The sequence below is a fragment of the Plectropomus leopardus genome, chromosome 19 (genome assembly GCF_008729295.1).
Source record: "Plectropomus leopardus isolate mb chromosome 19, YSFRI_Pleo_2.0, whole genome shotgun sequence".
Taxonomy (NCBI): Eukaryota; Metazoa; Chordata; class Actinopteri; order Perciformes; family Serranidae; genus Plectropomus; species Plectropomus leopardus.
In genome coordinates, this window is record NC_056481.1 from 17,251,305 (window position 1) to 17,269,165 (window position 17,861).

At 37.6% G+C, this 17,861-nt stretch overlaps 1 protein-coding gene across 1 annotated transcript; it reads left to right on the forward strand.

Moving 5' to 3' along the window:
• Positions 1-2,691: 2,691 nt before the first annotated feature.
• Positions 2,692-17,618, forward strand: rhot2 (ras homolog family member T2). Its single transcript, XM_042507460.1, has 19 exons — positions 2,692-2,856; positions 4,215-4,273; positions 5,506-5,587; positions 5,753-5,796; positions 6,325-6,378; positions 6,485-6,537; positions 7,289-7,397; positions 7,599-7,700; positions 7,839-7,937; positions 8,030-8,138; positions 8,237-8,357; positions 9,276-9,360; positions 9,567-9,712; positions 9,840-9,940; positions 12,657-12,787; positions 12,926-13,006; positions 13,098-13,220; positions 15,144-15,346; positions 16,260-17,618. Exons 1-19 carry the CDS (start codon positions 2,820-2,822, stop codon positions 16,375-16,377), a joined length of 1,857 nt encoding a protein of 618 aa, XP_042363394.1. The 5' UTR covers positions 2,692-2,819; the 3' UTR covers positions 16,378-17,618.
• The last annotated feature ends 243 nt before the right edge of the window (positions 17,619-17,861 follow it).

Here is a 17,861-nt window from a genome sequence, read left to right on the forward strand (position 1 = left end):
GGTAGCTGCTGTGTAATTAGATGAGTTTGAAATAAAAATAAATATGTAAAACAAAAATCTCTTATGTAAGAAGACTATAACAATACTAGGATGGTGCCAGCACACATACAAAAAAAAAAACAACAACAAAAAAACCCTGGCCGCTTTTACTTGTCTTTTCCCTAGATTGATTGAGGACAGTTGCACTCCCCAGAACATTTTGCATGAATCTTCTCTAGTTTCCATTTTTAGTAATGGACACTGACAGAAGTTCCTTTCTGTCACAAGGACTTGGATTCAGGCTTCCCAGTTTGAATGACAGTTTCCCTAATTACCAGTACTGGGTGACTCTTCTCTCAGAAGTGTTCTTCGCTTTGCCAGTTTTCAGAAATTTTGGAGACTCTCTGTAGATACCAGCCCCTCCACAGCTCTGCTGTTTTAGGAAGAATCATGCAAACCAGTTTAAGGAGAGCATTTAATTTGATACCAAACCGTCTGGAAGTAGAAATATGATTAATTCATGGCAAAGATATGGGAATTATTGAACATCATAGGCATGTTTGATACTGAAATGTGAGCAAAGCTGGCAAAGGAACGCTGCAACTGTGAGAAACAACAGCCGTCATTGTTAAGAGCTCAAGTTATAGTCTCTTATGTCTTCTCTTTTTTTTGCTCTTGAGATTGCTCCATTATACACATAACTACTTGTGATGTCCTGGTGTAATGGACTCAACATCAAAAGCCCAATTTTGACATTAGTTTTCTTTCCTTGAGCAGAAGTGGAGTTCTTTTTACACGGAAAGGTGAAGATCCTGCTGTTGAAAATGACTCCAATTTTTCTGACAGTAATGATGGCACTCTGTCACCAACTGTTCGGATATGACTGCTATAAAGCTTTTGAATTATAGTTATTTCTTGATTCAGGTTTCAGAATCAAACAAGCTTTGATCCTTAATGGGCTTTATCTTAAAAATATAGGGTGAAGAGCCATTGTTTTGATAATTAATCAGCATTTTACATGTATATGATCATGTTGCTGTTGTTAAGGTGAAAGAGGCGTATTATATATTTTATATAGAGATAAATAGAGATAATCTCAGCTGGTTGGATTAAAATTAAGTCCTGTACCTTGGTTTGATTCATTTTTCAAACTATTATAGTAGAGGATTAAGGGACTGTTCATTATTTAAGAGAAGAGAGGGGTGGTGAAAACAGGAGAGGTACTTAAAAAATAAAAAAATAAAAAAATGGGGAGGGAGCTATGTATTTTATTCTGGCTTCGGGGAAGGACGTTGATCTCGAAATGGTTGAATTCATTTATTTTGCCCCAAAACCCTCAGGTTGGTTTGAAAGGTTTGTCTTAAAAATGTCCAAAATCACAACATCTATGTTAGTCAGAAACTGGAAAATATTGTTATTTATGGTGGAGGGAGGGTAGTGGTGGAATAAGTACTGAGATCCTTTACTTAAGTAAAAGTACTAATACCCCCCAGAGAAACTGATTTGTTACAAGTAAAAGTCCTGCATGGAAAATGTACTTAAAAGTAACCAATATAGACAGATCCTTAAAAACATCAAAATAATCAAAAAAGAAAAGAAAAAAACATCCAACAACACACACCCAAAATTTTAAAAAATGGATTACTGATTGATTAAACTACTAACTGTTGCAGCTGTACTTGTGTACTAAATTGTTTGGTAATTTAATGACAAAACAAATTTTATAAAATCTTGTGTTTTTTTGTTTTTATACAAACAACTTGAAAGTAACTAAAGCTGTCATATAAATGTAGTTAGCTAAAAAGTATAATATTTCCCTTTGAAAAGTAGAAAAGTAAAAGTATAAAGTGTATAAAGTGGCTTAAAAAAAATCTGCCTCCCCAGTCAATATGGGTGGCAGAAAATATTTGTAGCTCTGGGAAGGGTCATGATATTTAAAAAGAAAGAAAAGATAACCCCCATACTTAAAGTTAGACAACCCAACCAAGGATTTTGCTGTTAATGGGGCAAATTTTGGTGCAGGCAGCCAAGTACAGTTGCTTAGGATTTTATTTATGTACAATTTTGAGATAGGGATAAGTTACTGCAAAGCTTCTTTTCTGTTTGATGAGACTTTATCCCACTGTTAATATTTTTATTTTACCTTTACTGTAAGTTGACTGGATGAGAAGAAGGCAATATGCAACCCAGAAATTCACAAAAAAAGAGAAAGTAACAAGTACAAGAAAATTACCTCAAAATTAGTGATAAAAAAGAAATTTGAAAAAAACAAGGTAATGACATAGAAAATGTTCCTAATATTTTCTAATAATTCTGTAACATAATTCTAAATATGTAATTTTGATAGGTGTAAATATAGGTTTTCCCTAGATGTTTTCCCTTTGACATTTTTCCCTAGCTTTTTAAAAATAATTGTCAAAACCCACAAAATTTTGCAATTTGAAGAACATTTCTTTTCCAAATTGCTCATTGCCTTTTTTCTCATGATTTTGAAATAAATCGCATCTATTTGCTCAAGGTTCAAAGTTTAAAATACGTGTGAAAGGCGTCAAAACACAGTACAAGACAAGTTATGTCGCTCCAGGTTTCAAAGGGTTAAAGACAAACGAGCAGAGACCAGGGTGAAGTGAAGGCGGCCAGCAGAGGGTTTGTTCGGCCAGCAGAGGGCGAGTTTTCACCGTCTCCTCTGTGAACCGGAATCATATGGTTTCACCTTGGGTGCATATCGCCGTGGACAGGCACACGCTTGATTTTGAGCAAGAAATTTGACTTTCAAATGAAAGATAAATGTCTCTGTAGCATTGCAGCGCGTCTGACTGTTCGTCAAACAGAGAAGAAACATGAAACAAGACGTCAGGATACTCTTATTGGGGGAGCGTAAGTCGTTTGCACTGACAGCTGACCACAAGCTAAAGGGCTAGCAAACATTAGCTGTTGTAGCTACGAATTTGTAGCAGAATATACCTCGGTTATACCTGGCTGTATGGTAACGATAATTGCCTTAAAAGGGAGAATAATGTCTGCACCAGCTGTGTCCTGACAGATAAAATTATGTTTGCTAGAAAGTGATAACTTTTCAAATGTCAATTTCCGCTAACTGTTATGCTAACGTAGCTAAGAGTAACTTTGCTTGTAAGTTGTGAACGGTTAGCTTACTAGTGCTGAGCGCTAACTTTTCTGCCCGCTGTAGAAGTTATGGTGACGTTTTGGGAGTTTTTTTGTTTGTTTGTTTTGTTTTTTACCATTTACTAACTGAAATCCACATTTTCATTTAATTGTATATAACATTTAAAGGTCTCCTTCATAGCTTCAAAGCTCACGAGCTAACGGTTAATCTAACGGCAGCTACTTGAACGTTTTAAATTAACGTAATGCTAACGGTAAAACAGTTAAGCTAATTATCGTACCCAATATAACTAAAATTATGACTATGCTTTATTAAAAAAAATGCTACACTTTCTGTTAGCTCAATTTTTTGTAAAGGTTAGCGGTTCAGCAGCCTTTGACAGTTTGCAAAAAAAGAGTTTGTTTCATGCAATAAGTAACAAGCAGCACTTCAGTCCATATCAGGCCATTTATGTAAATAATATCAGTAGTCAGATAACTCCCTAAAAACATGATTTTACAGAGGTATATGAACGAGGAAACACTTTGGTCACAGTCATGTCTGTCTATGACACAGTATGACATCCGTGTTGTAGATACAGCTTGAATTGCTGTTTTTAAAATGTATATTGTGTGTTTAGTTGTGTGCAGGTGCATACACTTATGCATGTACGCATATTATGTTAAATATACATGAATATGCGTGGGATGTATTTATCTACGTTCATGCATATATGTGTATCTATATGGATGTGTGTGTAAGGTTGTAAGTGTGAGTCTGTGTGTGTAAATATTTAATCGTATGTTTTTATGTCAGAGATGAATTTCACTGAATAATTAACTGATTAGCTGAGAAGGGATAGGAAATAATATGTTTATACTTCCTCCTACTCCTTTTCGAAAATGTAAGATGCAGCTTCTTTTCATTGAGTATAGATTACAATCAATTTTTGTTATTGCCATTTTGTTTTATTTTTATCTTTCTGTTTGTTTTGCACATTCGAAATGTTCAAAATAAATAAATGGCTATCCAGTGCATGTACTTTTACAGTAAGAGCTATCATTCAAGTCAAAGTGAGTCTTTCTCTGGCAGCTCTTTTCATCCTCTTCATGTTGTGTCCTTCAAACAGCCAAGGTGGGGAAGACATCACTCATTATGTCTTTGGTTGGAGAGGAGTTCCCAGAAGAGGTAACTGTCACTGAGTTACAACTAATCATGTCCTTATAGCTGGAGGATGTTAAACCTATGAAAGCTCGGGGAAAATCATTGAACTGACCAACTGCCTCCTGAAGTTTGTAGTGACCTTTTGCTAATTATGGACGAAGTTGATGTACTGTTTTCAGTACTCAGAAAACTGGTTTAATTTTGTGCAGTAAAGAAAATCAAACCAGATTAATTTATATTATAAAGCATGTTTAGAACAACTAGAGTTGACCAAAGTGCTGACAGTAAAGTAAGTCAATCAAATAATCAGTCAAATAATAAAAGAGTAAAAAATAGAGCACAGAAGAAAAAAAAAACTGTAAATGAAATATGAAATAAGCTGTTTCTGGGTGCTCTTTACTGTGTGCAAGCTTATAAAGTGTTTGTTTTGGTTACATTTTATTGTTGAATATTCATCATCTCTGACACTAGAGCCTTACTCTACATATGAATATGTGTAAGGTTTTAAACGCATGCACCATTTGAGGTCACATATTTGCAATTTCTTTATGCTTGCATAATGATAAAGTTATTGAGGTTGAAGTTTGTTTCCCTTTGCAACTAACTTTGCCTTTCGTACAACTCTTTTTACTCTTTTTGTAAAACATACTTCTTTTAGGATAAGATGGAAAACTATCATATATAACAACATAGTAAAGTTTCTTGTAAGTAGGGTGTGTTTTATGCTGCCATTGCAGTTAAGCTGATCTAGTGAGTTTATAAACGTTTATGAAATCACTAGTAAAATTAACAGGGTGTAGGTTTTTGCCACCTATTTGTGACTACTTCTTCATGTTTTGGATCTGTTTGACATGATGAAATCAGCCTGCCCTGCTATGTGATATATGGCCAGTATTGTGTTTTTAGTGTAACTTTTAACTTTTAGTTTAAGTACGAAACTAAAGTATGTAAGATTGTTGGTACTTATTTCTCCTGTTCTGTCTTTTCTGCACAGTAATGCATTTCCAGTCAAAGTGCCATGGAGAAATGTTCTACTCATATACATAGCATTAATAATTATTGCATTTTGCTCTATGATGATACATTTTCTGCTAAAAGTGAAAATTGCTTAGTGATTCAGCTTATTGCTTATCTTTGTTTACTAAAAACTCAGTTATGCCATGCTTAATGCAAAACAGAAATAGTCTGTGTTATTAGACGCTATAGCCTAAATGAGTGATGATTGAAATTTATCTGTGATCTGTAATCTCTGACAGGTTCCCCCAAGAGCTGAAGAGATCACCATCCCTGCTGACGTGACGCCAGAGAAGGTGCCAACACACATAGTGGACTACTCAGGTAACATAAACTAAAGGCTAACATGTAGCACCACCATTACTCAAGTCCTCTGACTGGTCTCAGTGCTCATTGCACAGAAAGACGCCAATCTTGCGTGTGTGTATTTTGTAAAGGCATAATGGTTTGAACCTGACCTTGAGATCTGTTTATGTTTGTCCTTAACAGAAAAAGAGCAGAGTGATGAAGTTCTCAAAAATGAGATCATCAAAGTAAGTACACCACACAGCACTAATCAACAAAGCAACAGCATCCTTTCTAACAACTGAAATCAAGTTCAAGTTGCACTGAAGGGTTGAACTGGGCTGTAACACACTTGAGCAATGATATGCAACCCCTGATTAGGTATAGCAACTTTGAGCCAAATATGAAAATAATTGTGAGGTTTGTCAAATTTTTTTAAGAGCAAAGTCATATTTCTAGAAGCATTTACAGCATTTAGACCAGCAACCTAAACATCCTAAGCCTTATCTTTTTCATAACTGTATCTCTTGTTCCATGTATGCTTCTACATAAACTACTTTGCACTTTGGAACAGACACCTGAATGTTTTTACATCTGATTAGTCAGTCTAAGTCAGTCTTCCATTTTTTTCCCAGAGTCATATTCTGTTTTTGTGCAGTATGATGAGATCAGTTTTATTTATGTAGAATTGTAAGGTACACAAGGTTGATTGAATTTTATGGATTCTGTTTTTGGCATAATGTCGCTCACAGCTTTTCTCTGTCCAATCCACACAGGCTAACGTGGTGTGTGTTGTGTACGACGTCACCAATGATGACACGATAGAAAAGGTAGCAGTCTCATTGTCTCATACTGTACAAGCATTCCATATACTGTACATCATATTTACTTGATGCATTTTAAATACAATTGACGTGTGCGCCTCTTGTTTTTCAGATCAAAACTAAATGGATACCTTTAGTTAACGGGGACGCAGAGAAAGGAAACAAGTATGTATCAGCTGTTGATGTGTGATTGTTACCTGAGCTGTGACATTGAACTTTGCACTCCCTCCTACTGTTTGCATGTAATGTTGGCAAACTTGGTAATCTAGGAATTTGAGCCTGTTGTAACGTTTTATCATGTTGCCAAGAATAAGACCTCAGAGCATCAGCAAAATGCTCAACTTGTGGGGAGTGTGACTGCATGCAGTATTTGAATGTCAGCTGGTTTACATTATATATTGTATTGTAGGATTACCTGTAGTTATACAGTAAACCACTATGGAGTTGTGTTAACCCTTTGAAACCTGGCACGTCACTTTTCCTGTGCTGCGTTGAGACGCCTTTCACATGCATTTAAACCTTTGAAACCTGAGCAAATTGGTTTTGACCTCCTTTCAAGAGGCAATGATCAGTTTGTCAAGAAATGCCTCACAAATGATAAGAAAATAGCAAAAGGTGAAAAGAAATACATGAAAATTAGTTTTTTGAAAAAAGAGAGAGAAATTATGAGTAATTAATAATGTCCAGAAAACTATGTGTAGGTTTGTACTACTACTTATAATAATATTACTACCATTCATTATTGTTATTATTTAGCATGATTTAGTATTTTTCTTTATCATCTTTCTGTGTTGTTTTCTTTCTTTTTCTTTCTTTCTTCTTTTTTTTCTTCTTCGCATGTTTTTGAAAGAAATCAAGCCAATTTACTCAGCTTTCAAAGGGTTAAGAGTCACCCTGTCTCTATGTGTTATATTAGAGTTCCCATCATCCTTGTTGGAAACAAGTCTGATCTGCGCTGTGGAAGCTCAATGGAAACCATTCTTCCCATCATGAACCAGTTCTCTGAGATTGAGACATGTGTTGAGGTGAGACTGAACTCTTTCACACAGACATATCCAGTCTGCTAATCACTGCAGTCTGTGCACACCTGCTAACCTTAGAATTGAAATACACACTTGGTTGCCAGGTGTCACACAAATATTTACACATGCACACTTAATCTGGGTTTTTAGTTAGCAGCACTAATTGTATCCGAAATATTCTTCCTGCTGTTTGTGTCTTTCCAGTGCTCTGCAAAGAACCTGAAAAACATTTCAGAGCTTTTCTACTATGCACAGAAGGCAGTTCTTCACCCCACTGCCCCTCTTTATGACCCTGAGGACAAACAGGTCAGCCATTTTTGGAAATGTGATGCAAACTGTGGAGTCATTGTGTCTGTCTATCCTGGTCTGCTTATTTACATGTGTGCATGCAAATGATTGGTTGAATAATGATACGTTTTTTTGTCCTCTAATGTTTTTCCTTAGCTAAAGCCACTGTGTGTCCGAGCCCTTAGCAGAATATTCTTCATCTCCGACCAGGACAATGACCGCATCCTCAGTGATGCTGAACTCAACAGCTTTCAGGTGCAAGTCAAAATCACTTAACATTTTGTCTCAGTTAACATTCTTACCAAAGCTGTTTGTTTTGCTAAAAAATCATCGGTCTTTATGTGTAGAAATCTTGTTTTGGGAATCCTCTGGCGCCTCAAGCCTTAGAAGATGTAAAGACAGTAGTTTGGAAGAACACCAGTGATGGGGTGCAGGACAACGGCCTGACCCTCAATGGTAAAAACCAGTCATGAATGAGATCATGCAGCTTTAAATACTGTTGTTGCAAGGCCACGCACGAGTAATGGCCAAGAATTGTATCTCCTCTTTTTCAGGTTTCTTGTTCCTTAATACATTATTTATTCAGAGGGGCCGACATGAAACCACATGGACAATCCTCAGGAAGTTTGGTTATGACGACAACCTTGAGCTGACTGATGATTACCTTTACCCTGAGTATGTCTGGTATCACTACGAACTGTATCTGTTAATGCAGATGTATATTTTTATATTGCTAATAACTACAGTACAGACTGCATTGCGCCAGTATTTGAGAGCAAAGATCCCTGTCACTGTACTCTACATAGTAAGCTATCTCACACTTGTATTTCTCTTGTCTTTAATATTTGGCTTTGTTATGTTGGAGCACACAAGTCAGAAATGCTCCGAAATCTAACTTGTTTGGACTGGACTTTCAGTTTGATCTGAACCAAAATTACTAATTTGAAACCTCCCCAGGACCACAATAGGCAAAACAAGGTGGTCTCAGTCTGGTTTGTTTCTAGTGTGAAAAGTTTTTTGGATTATTAGAACTTTAGACCAATTACAGGAAGTTCTGTCAGGCCAGCATCTTGTCACAGTGTCATAGCTGCTTTAAGGAAAAATTCAGCGCTTAGTGTGTGTGGTTGAGACAGAGAGATATTGATGGTGGATGTGCTCAGATCAGACAGGTGTTGACATAAACAACAAAAGAAATTGAGCCGTGGCAGCACATGGGGAGAGGAGGAAGCCAAATGTTTTATTGACATTTAGTGGGATGACTTTATAAAAAGTAAGTTGTAAAAAATGAAAAAAAGGGGGAAAAATGACTACGACCTTTTGATTATTTTCCAAAAGAATGAGAGATGCAGGATCATAGGAGCGGATACAAGAGGACGAGACAGCCTGTATACAAACCAATAAATGTCAAGTATCTTGTGACACAGCTCACAGAGTTGGAAGATGATAGTGCGTAGATATGCCATATATAGTTCTTTAGTTTTCTTACATAATTTTAATGTGAAACCAGATCAAGTGTATTAGTAACAAAAAGGTGAACCTAAGTTAAGACGTTCAGGTGTGAAAAGGCCTCAAGTGTTGTTTTTCTGTTGACAGACTACGAGTTCCTGTCGGCTGCACCACAGAGCTCAATCAGTTAGGTCACCAGTTCCTCCAGCGGCTGTTTGACAAGTACGATGAAGTAAGTAGCAATCTGAGCTGCCTTTGGTCAACTGGACGTTGAAGTGTAACAGTTAAATGTTGTGGGAATGTTATTAAAATGATGGTTATGTATTGACTATAATAAGGGAAAGCATAACATGTGTACCAACAGTGAACAAACAATCCTGCATAGTATACTTTACAAGGTTTCATTGTTTTTAAGAAGTGACCTGTTTTCCCTGTTAGGACAAAGACTTAGCCCTGTCACCAGCAGAGCTTAGGAACCTGTTTTGCGTGTGTCCCTACATGCCATGGGGTGCAGAGGTCTACATGACTGTCCCAACCACAGACGAGGGCTACATCTCTAACCAAGGCTACCTTTGTCAATGGACGTAAGTATCTTTCTCGATTGTCAGTAACTTCATGTGACTGCATGTGCTGGGTTTACACTTTTGTGCACTTTAATTTATGTTCTGCACAGTTCAAAGGTCACATGAATGTCAATCCTTTTACACGCAGGCTTTCTGCATACTTTGACATCCACCGTTGCCTGGAGCACCTAGGATACCTAGGCTACCCTATCCTCACTGAGCAGGAGTCACAGACTGCCGCAATCACAGGTGTGTGTAATTAACTCTGATAATTGTTGGCAGTCCAGACAGACGGCACGTGAATTGAAAAGGCTGAGACAATCTTCCTATGGAGCATGAGGGTTACTGGGACATACTGTACATCCTCTTTGAAAACTTAAATCCCATTCTCATAGTTAAGCACTGTTCTGTGGGAGGATTACAATTCTTAATCCTGTCCACACTCACCTCAGAGATTTACACGTGTACATTGGTCCTTGAGATGTGAAAGAATAGTGAAATTTGATTTCGGAGTTGCATGTGTGAACACATACAGTTATGCATGTATGGTTTGAAAATGTAGTGCACTCTTCCACACTAGTGTTGTAACAATACTGGAATTTCTAACTTCAATGCGATAACTTGGGAAACATTGATACTTGTTCCTATTTTTGATTCCAAGGGGGATAAATTGACATTAAGGACATAAAATCAGAAAGATAAATATAACAAAGCTCTAACAACAACAACAACAACAATAACAACAACAACCTTTCTTTTCTTGATTACTAGCAGAAAACAGCATAATAACTGTAGTAAACATTAACAACAATGTACTTTTTTATATTAATGCCAACAACCTTATCCCAAAAGTCTATATGCAACCAGAGCGACTGAGAGGAAGGACGAGAAGGCAGCACTATGACAGAGTGAGAGGAGGCGGGGTTATGAAGGCTCTACAGTGATGCGTGTCAACTTGCTATTGGAGAGATAAGAGAGCAGTAAAACACAGCTGATACAGGTGTAGCAATGCTGTGCAAAATACGTTTTGATACCGTTTCAAATATTTAGGATCGATATTTATAAATATATATATCGATAAATAAATACTTTTGACAACACTACTCCACACCAGCATTTTGTTCCTTGTGAGGATTGACTAAAGGAATAACGACTACACATTAAATTAGTGACTGATTAAGCTTATATGAGGAGCTGTTATTTTGGTGTATATGATAGTAGTGTTCCTGTGCAGATGTACTGTATGTGAAGTGGACCAGAGGCAACCTGAGGACAGTTTGCTGGGAACGCTTGGACAAGAGTGGAAAGTGTGATGTAACATGTCTCACTGCTGCTAATCACACACATTCTGTCTCTGTCTAAGAGGTGAGCACCTTAAGGTGACCCTGCTGTAGATGTCAGAGAGGTCGAAAAGCCACAAAGATTAACCTACATCTTTTAACAAAGGGACTGGGTGTAGCATGTTTCTGTGTTTAATGGTGCTTATCAACCTTTCATTGTGTAATACTGATGTTAATTGTTATTGTACATTTATGTCAGTTTGTTTCTCTGATTGCCTGTCAGTTGGGTTGTTAGTCAGATATGTTGCTCCTGCATGAAATATTTAAACAGCCATATTATGGATTGCTACAGTGTTTGTGACAGACATCCTTTACCTCTGGAAGACAAATCTAAAGACTTTGGTGATTTCCTGATTTTATCTAGTGTCTCAGCACTTTGGGCTGAGAAGTACAGTTTAGACTGGTGAATAGTTGAGTCAAGTCTGACAGTGTAGAATAGTAACAGATAAGCTGAGTCCCAGAAATCCTAACATGCTTACTGCACAGGCAATACGCTCTCTTGATTTTACTGTCCTCTGGCTGTATCTTCAGGCCAAACTTAAATGTTTGTGTCCCATTAATCATTGGGGTCTTGATTTTGTTTCTCCTTTTTTCATCATTTCATTTTTTTATCTTGAAAATTGTATTTTATACCTGCATATCTTGCAACCATTAATCTTATTTCCTGTATGTAAGGAATGTAAATATCAAAATATAGATGTATAAAAACACAATATAGGAGATATATAAAATCATCACATACAGTCTATGCTTTAAACCTGTGCTGTTGAGCTGCCTAATTCAGACAGGATTGACGTAACCTGTACTTACACAGATCTGATATATATCTATTATATTCTTAACTTAATTGTTATGCCTTGTGGGATTCCCCCTTACTGCCACAAGAGGTCACTTCAGACTAATTTTACTTCAGTGTGAAATAAATGCAGTACAGTTAAGTAACCTTAATATATAATGTCTTTTTTCTGTAATACATTTTAAACCCAAAGAGTGGGGGTTATGGATCATCCTACAAACTTTATTGACTGTAGAGAAGTTTCTATTTTTTTTTTTATTAACGTTGGTGTTATTTTTATATTATTTCCTGTCATTCCTATCATTAAGAACAACACCAGCAACAAATGCAGCAACTACAAATCTACTAGGATAAACAATGAGCACAAGTGATGTTTTCTGCAGGCTGGGCTGCTATGCTCTGTTTGGTGGCCAAGATCAACCAGATGGATCAACAGACCCATTTTTTTTGCCATGTGGAAGAACTAAAACAACAGCTCATTTAGCAGATTGATCTTTCTCAGCTGGTGCAGAAACTGTATCCTGTGCTGTGGCAGTGTTGGCCTCCCACCTCAGGGCTATTAATAATATTGGCTGAGAGATGATAAGCTTACAAATTATGGAGTGTGTAGAAACGCCCATTTTTTTAACTTCACTTGGCAGGTGATAAAATGGGAAAATCTGGAATTAAAAAATCAAAGATCCTTCCTTTAAATGTCACTATTTCAGTGAGGTCAGTCAGGGGTTCAGCTGTATTTTGCAGCTAGTCAAATTCTAATCGACACAATAGCATGCCTGTGTGTTTGTGCATTGTGTTTATATTTTGTCTGCCTGTGTGTTTATGTGTGTAGTAACACAGGAGAAAGAGGTGGACTTGGAGAAGCGCCAGACACAGCGGTCAGTTTTTCTCTGCAAGGTGATCGGACCACGGGGGACGGGCAAGACCGCCTTTCTCCAGGCCTTCGTGGGCCGCAACATTGTGGTATTACACCATCTGCTAGTCTGGAGCTGAAATAATTACATTTAGCATCATATAAATGTGTGGTAGTTGGCATCATCAAAATCGATAATCTCTAGTAGTGGCTTTTTAACTCTTTTTTTTCTCTTTTGCCTTCTACAGAAAAAGGGAAATCCCAGCAGTGCCTTCTCCCCCTATGCCATAAACACTGTCCAAGTCAGCAGCCAGGAGAAGTACCTTATCGTAAGTAGCTCCCATCCTGATCTTACTGCTGACCCTTACCCTCTGACCCTAACTAAAGCCTGAGCACCACACTCTTCTCCTCTCCATGCAGCTCAATGAGGTGGATGTGGAGGTGGAGTTCCTGAAGGCATCGGATGCCTCCTGTGATGTTGCTTGTCTCATGTATGACACCAGTGACCCACATTCCTTCGACTATTGTGCCAGTATATACAAGGTCAGTGACAGCAAAAGTTACAGGCGCATTTAATGGATTCTGTTTTTTTAATTGTTGGTTTGTTCCGTGAACGTAGGCTGTTCGTCAGTCTATGTGCTTGTTAATTATCAAAGCATTTTTACAGCTGACTTTGCAGCCTTAAGTAGTTTCTAACACAAATTTAGATGGGCTTTTATTTCATAAACATGCGGTCACACATGCTGTCAGTCATGTCATGAGAACTAAAAACACACACAAACTCAAAAGATAAAACGATCAGTACAAACAGAAAATTCATAACAAATGTTGCTGTCTCATTAGAATAAATAATAAGCTCGACTTCGAAAAACAAAAAAAAAAAACTCTGTACCTCGTTGGTGGCATTAACTTAAAGAGGATAACCGAACGGTGTTGAGCGTCTTCACAGTTCCTACTTTTATCTTCACAATTTATCTTCAGCAGCGATTCCACGACTCAGCCTCTATTACCTTGCAGGTAAAGAGCTCAGCTCTGAAGGAAAAGGGAGAGTGGAACACCGCAAACAAATAAATTCTTAAGTTCTGGTATTCTGGTCAACAGGTCATTTCAGAGACACTTCTATAATTAATCTTACACACCATATTAACATTAATCAACAAAAGACACACAAAGCATGATTTAATTCAACCCAAATATTGATCCCATTAATTCAATATTAAAATTCAACTCAGATATTGATCATGAACTTAAAGTTCTAACTCCCACTTGTGGCAGCTACAGACCTGCCTCCAGTTTAATTATTAGCTTATTGATGTGTGTGCTTGTGAAGCAACAGTTTGTGTAAATATTACTCTGTGGGTATTAAAGGGATGCTTTAAAACAATGTGGGTAGTATGTGCAGATGAACTGTGGTAAACTTCCCTCCAGTGTAATTCAGTAGCGTAATACAGCAGAGGACTACTTAGCAGAGGATAACTGCTAACTGTTTATTTTGGCTGTCATAAAAGTGTGCATTTATGACAGGCCTCTTTGGGGTTGTACAAATCCATATAATGTCATTGTCTTTGATAACACTGAAATAAATAGTAACTTTTATTACAAAAAAACTCAACAGATTAAAATGTTTAAACACATTTAACTGTATAGATTATTTGTTACCTCTCGGCCGCCATTGTGTCTAACCAACAAGATCACATTAACAACTTCTTGAGAGAAAGCGAATGCCAGTCTTTTTTTTTTTCCTCTTGTCATGTAGCACCAATTTCAGAAGTATTAACATTTTTCTACTGTACAGATGACCTAGTTTTATGTGAGGACCGTCTTTATATCGGCAAAATACTTCTTTAAACAGAAGATAGCGGGCCACCTCCTGCTCCTGCTGCGATTAAGAATCTCCTGAAAACCAGTAAATGTCACTTAACTAAAGATCTTTCCCCCTGGAAAAATACAGCACTTGGATAAAGCCTACAAGTGGTTGAGAGTACTCATGAAGATGAAACAGTGGGAGAGACAATGGTGTGGATTTTAGATTTGTACTCTTTCCAAAATAAAGATCTTCTGGAAATACAAAGTAATCACTGTCGCGTACATGCCAAATTGTATCTGTCAAAAGAATTACAAAGGCATTAAACCAACTCTTCTGAGTATTTATTCAGATTAATGTGTTTACAAGTTGAAATTTTCTTGGTCTGTAATCTGATTTTTAGCTCTATAAAAGGAGCTTACTTGCTCACTGTCACACTTGACACCCACAGGGAGAAATTGGTGTCTCTGCCAATAAATGAACAAAATAAACATTTTTCCTTTCAAACTTTAATAAATCTACATCCCTGCAAAAACTTGTGATAAAAGTGGTTTTGACTATTATTATTAGTATTACAATAAGGGCTGCCTGACTTTCAGTGTGACAAGCAAGGTAGATTCTCTTTTCTCTCAACTAGCTTTCTCTCTTTATTTCTTATGTAGCAACACTATATGGAGAGCAACATCCCGTGTGTGCTCGTCGCCTCCAAGGTGGACCTTCCTGAGGTCAAGCAGTTCCACGGGATGACTCCAGCAGAGTTCTGTTATAAACACCAACTGCCTCCACCGCTGCCCTTCTCCAGCGTGTTCCTCGACTCCACCAGCAAGAACATCTACACCAGGCTTGCCTGGGCAGCAGTGTACCCGTACGTTCTAGTTCAACAAACTACTGCTCTTAAGGAAATACTTCACCCACAAAATGACCATTTGTATATCAACTGCTCACCGCTCGTTACCTTAATTAGAGAAGAAAGCTTTGCTTTTCTTGCTACCCTCAACGGTGAATTAAAAATCCCCAAAAGGCAAACATTCTTCATGATGTGAAAAATGGGTACCCATTTAACAACAGCAAATCAATATTAAAGCATCCTATTACAAACTCAGAAAACTACTGCAGTATAATTTAAGTCTCATTCATCCAGACTTTTGCTCAGTACTTGTGGAACACATGCATTTTTAGCTAAAACATTCTGATTTAAAATATGTCAGTACAGGTAGTCTCACGTACTGCCGAATACTGTCCGGGTACGTGTGTGCGTTTGAACTTTGCTCAAAGAGTTCATATGCATATGCTCAGGGTGTGTGTATCGAATGGTGGAAGGGTTTTTTAAGGTTTTAAAAAATGTATGTGTTTGGGAAGTATTGAGCGTATGACTGGATAAATATGACTTGGATTATACTGCATGAGTTGTGTGTGAGTTTGTGAACAGATGTTTTGGTATAGTACTGCTGTTGTGAAACGTGATCCCAATTACTTCAATTCATTGAGAATATTCGCCTTTATTGGACATTCAGCGTTAAAGCTAGCAAGAAAAGTTTTCTTCTTGAATTAAGGTAACAAGCAGTGAGTAATTGACATACACAGGGTTATTCTGCAGGTGAAGTATTCTGTCGAGGCGAAGTAGATATTTTAAATCAGTCACAGGAGAACATTATTTAACAGTCTAAGTGATTTAAAGGTTATAGGTGGAGGTGTAAGAGAAGCTAGATATTTGTTTTGCTCATGGTATCAGCTGTGCTTATTTATGTGACTGACCCTTAATGATTTTTTTCCTACAGACACCTCAATGGTTCAGACATGAGCAACACATCATTCTGGCTAAGAGTTGCTTTGGGCTCGGCTGTGGTTGCAGTTCTGGGTTTCGCTATCTACAGAGCTGTAGCCAGACTGAAATGATCAACAACCAGCTTTTCTTTTTCACCCTGACGCTTCATCAATCCATCCATCAAGACCAAACCTCAGAGACCAGATTCAGAGCCGCCACATCATTTTATTTTTCAAATTGGAGGCTCCCAGTAAACTCTTCACATCTCAGCTCTCACTTTGTCCCACCCCCTGATCGCAACTGTCCAAAGGCACCTGGAAGCTAGTGATCATATTATTCCCCACGCTGCTGTGTCCAGCTTTTTCTGCCTTACATCGTCCAACCAGGTTAAGTAGGAGTTAACCTGTCAGCACTAGCTGCATTGATAAATAAGGAACTGTTCACATCCAAACAGGTGCTTTATCAAAGGAGACGAAATGATGCGTCAAATTTATTGCTTTCCCCTCAATTATCTGTTAGGTGTTAATGGTGAGATTGGGGCGTTTTTATATATATGCAGTGTTTTCTGAGCATAATGTAGAAAAATGCCAAATTGATTAGACTGAAGAACCAAAGGGCAGCAACACGGAGCATTTTTAACTGAGCAAACATCCTCATCTGCTGCTGCTGCTGAATCTCTCGCTGGAAATTCCCAATGAACTCCTCTTCTGACCATGCCACCACAGACACTACATGTTCATATCAGATTTGCCAAATAACTCCAGCAGCAGTGAGTAGTCAAAGCATGTTATTTGCCCCTTAGGCATATTGTTTTGCCTGAGAGTGAAATATTTTAATGTTTTTAGCAGTGAGGCCTCCTCTGTCACCGAGCTGCTGTGGCAGGGAGAGATATGCATGAAGAAGAATGGCAGTCTGTTTATGCATCTGCAAGAATTAAGAAGAAGCAACAAACATTTTCTCCTGTAAAAGGAGAAACTAGCAAACCATAAAAATTACAACATGCTGAAGAAAAAAAAATGGTCAAATTTATCTCTGCTTCCAATCAGTTTCCTTCTGTTCACATTGAAATGGGATTTCATTGATTCTGACTGAGACTGAAATAGGTCTGTGATTCTATTTAGATACACCTGACACTGTGCATACACTTTGACCTTGTTACATAATCTGCCATTGCAATGTTTTCCAAACATGAGTCAGTCATGTTAAGTATTTTTTGTTGCTTAATTTAGCTGGGGACCTGCTGTTTCTGCAGAATACAATTCTGTGACTTTTCAAGTATGGCTGTTTTTCTTACTGAAATTGAACTGATTTAGATGCTTAATAAAAAGACCAGACTAGACTGGGCGGGGACGTTTTACCCAAAAGCTGTTAATGGATGTTGGGATGACCAATGAATGCTGTGCTTTATTTCAGTATGTCTGACAGTTGGTGCCTGTACCCTCCAAATTTACCTTGTTGGTTTTGCAGTATTACTGATTGCTTTTAACTGAATTATGTTTTTTAGGATTTATACATTTTAGGGATGCCCGATAATGGATGTTTTGCCGACCTCCGATATGCCAATATATATAATGACTCATTTGACCTATGACCAATACCGATATTGATATATCCA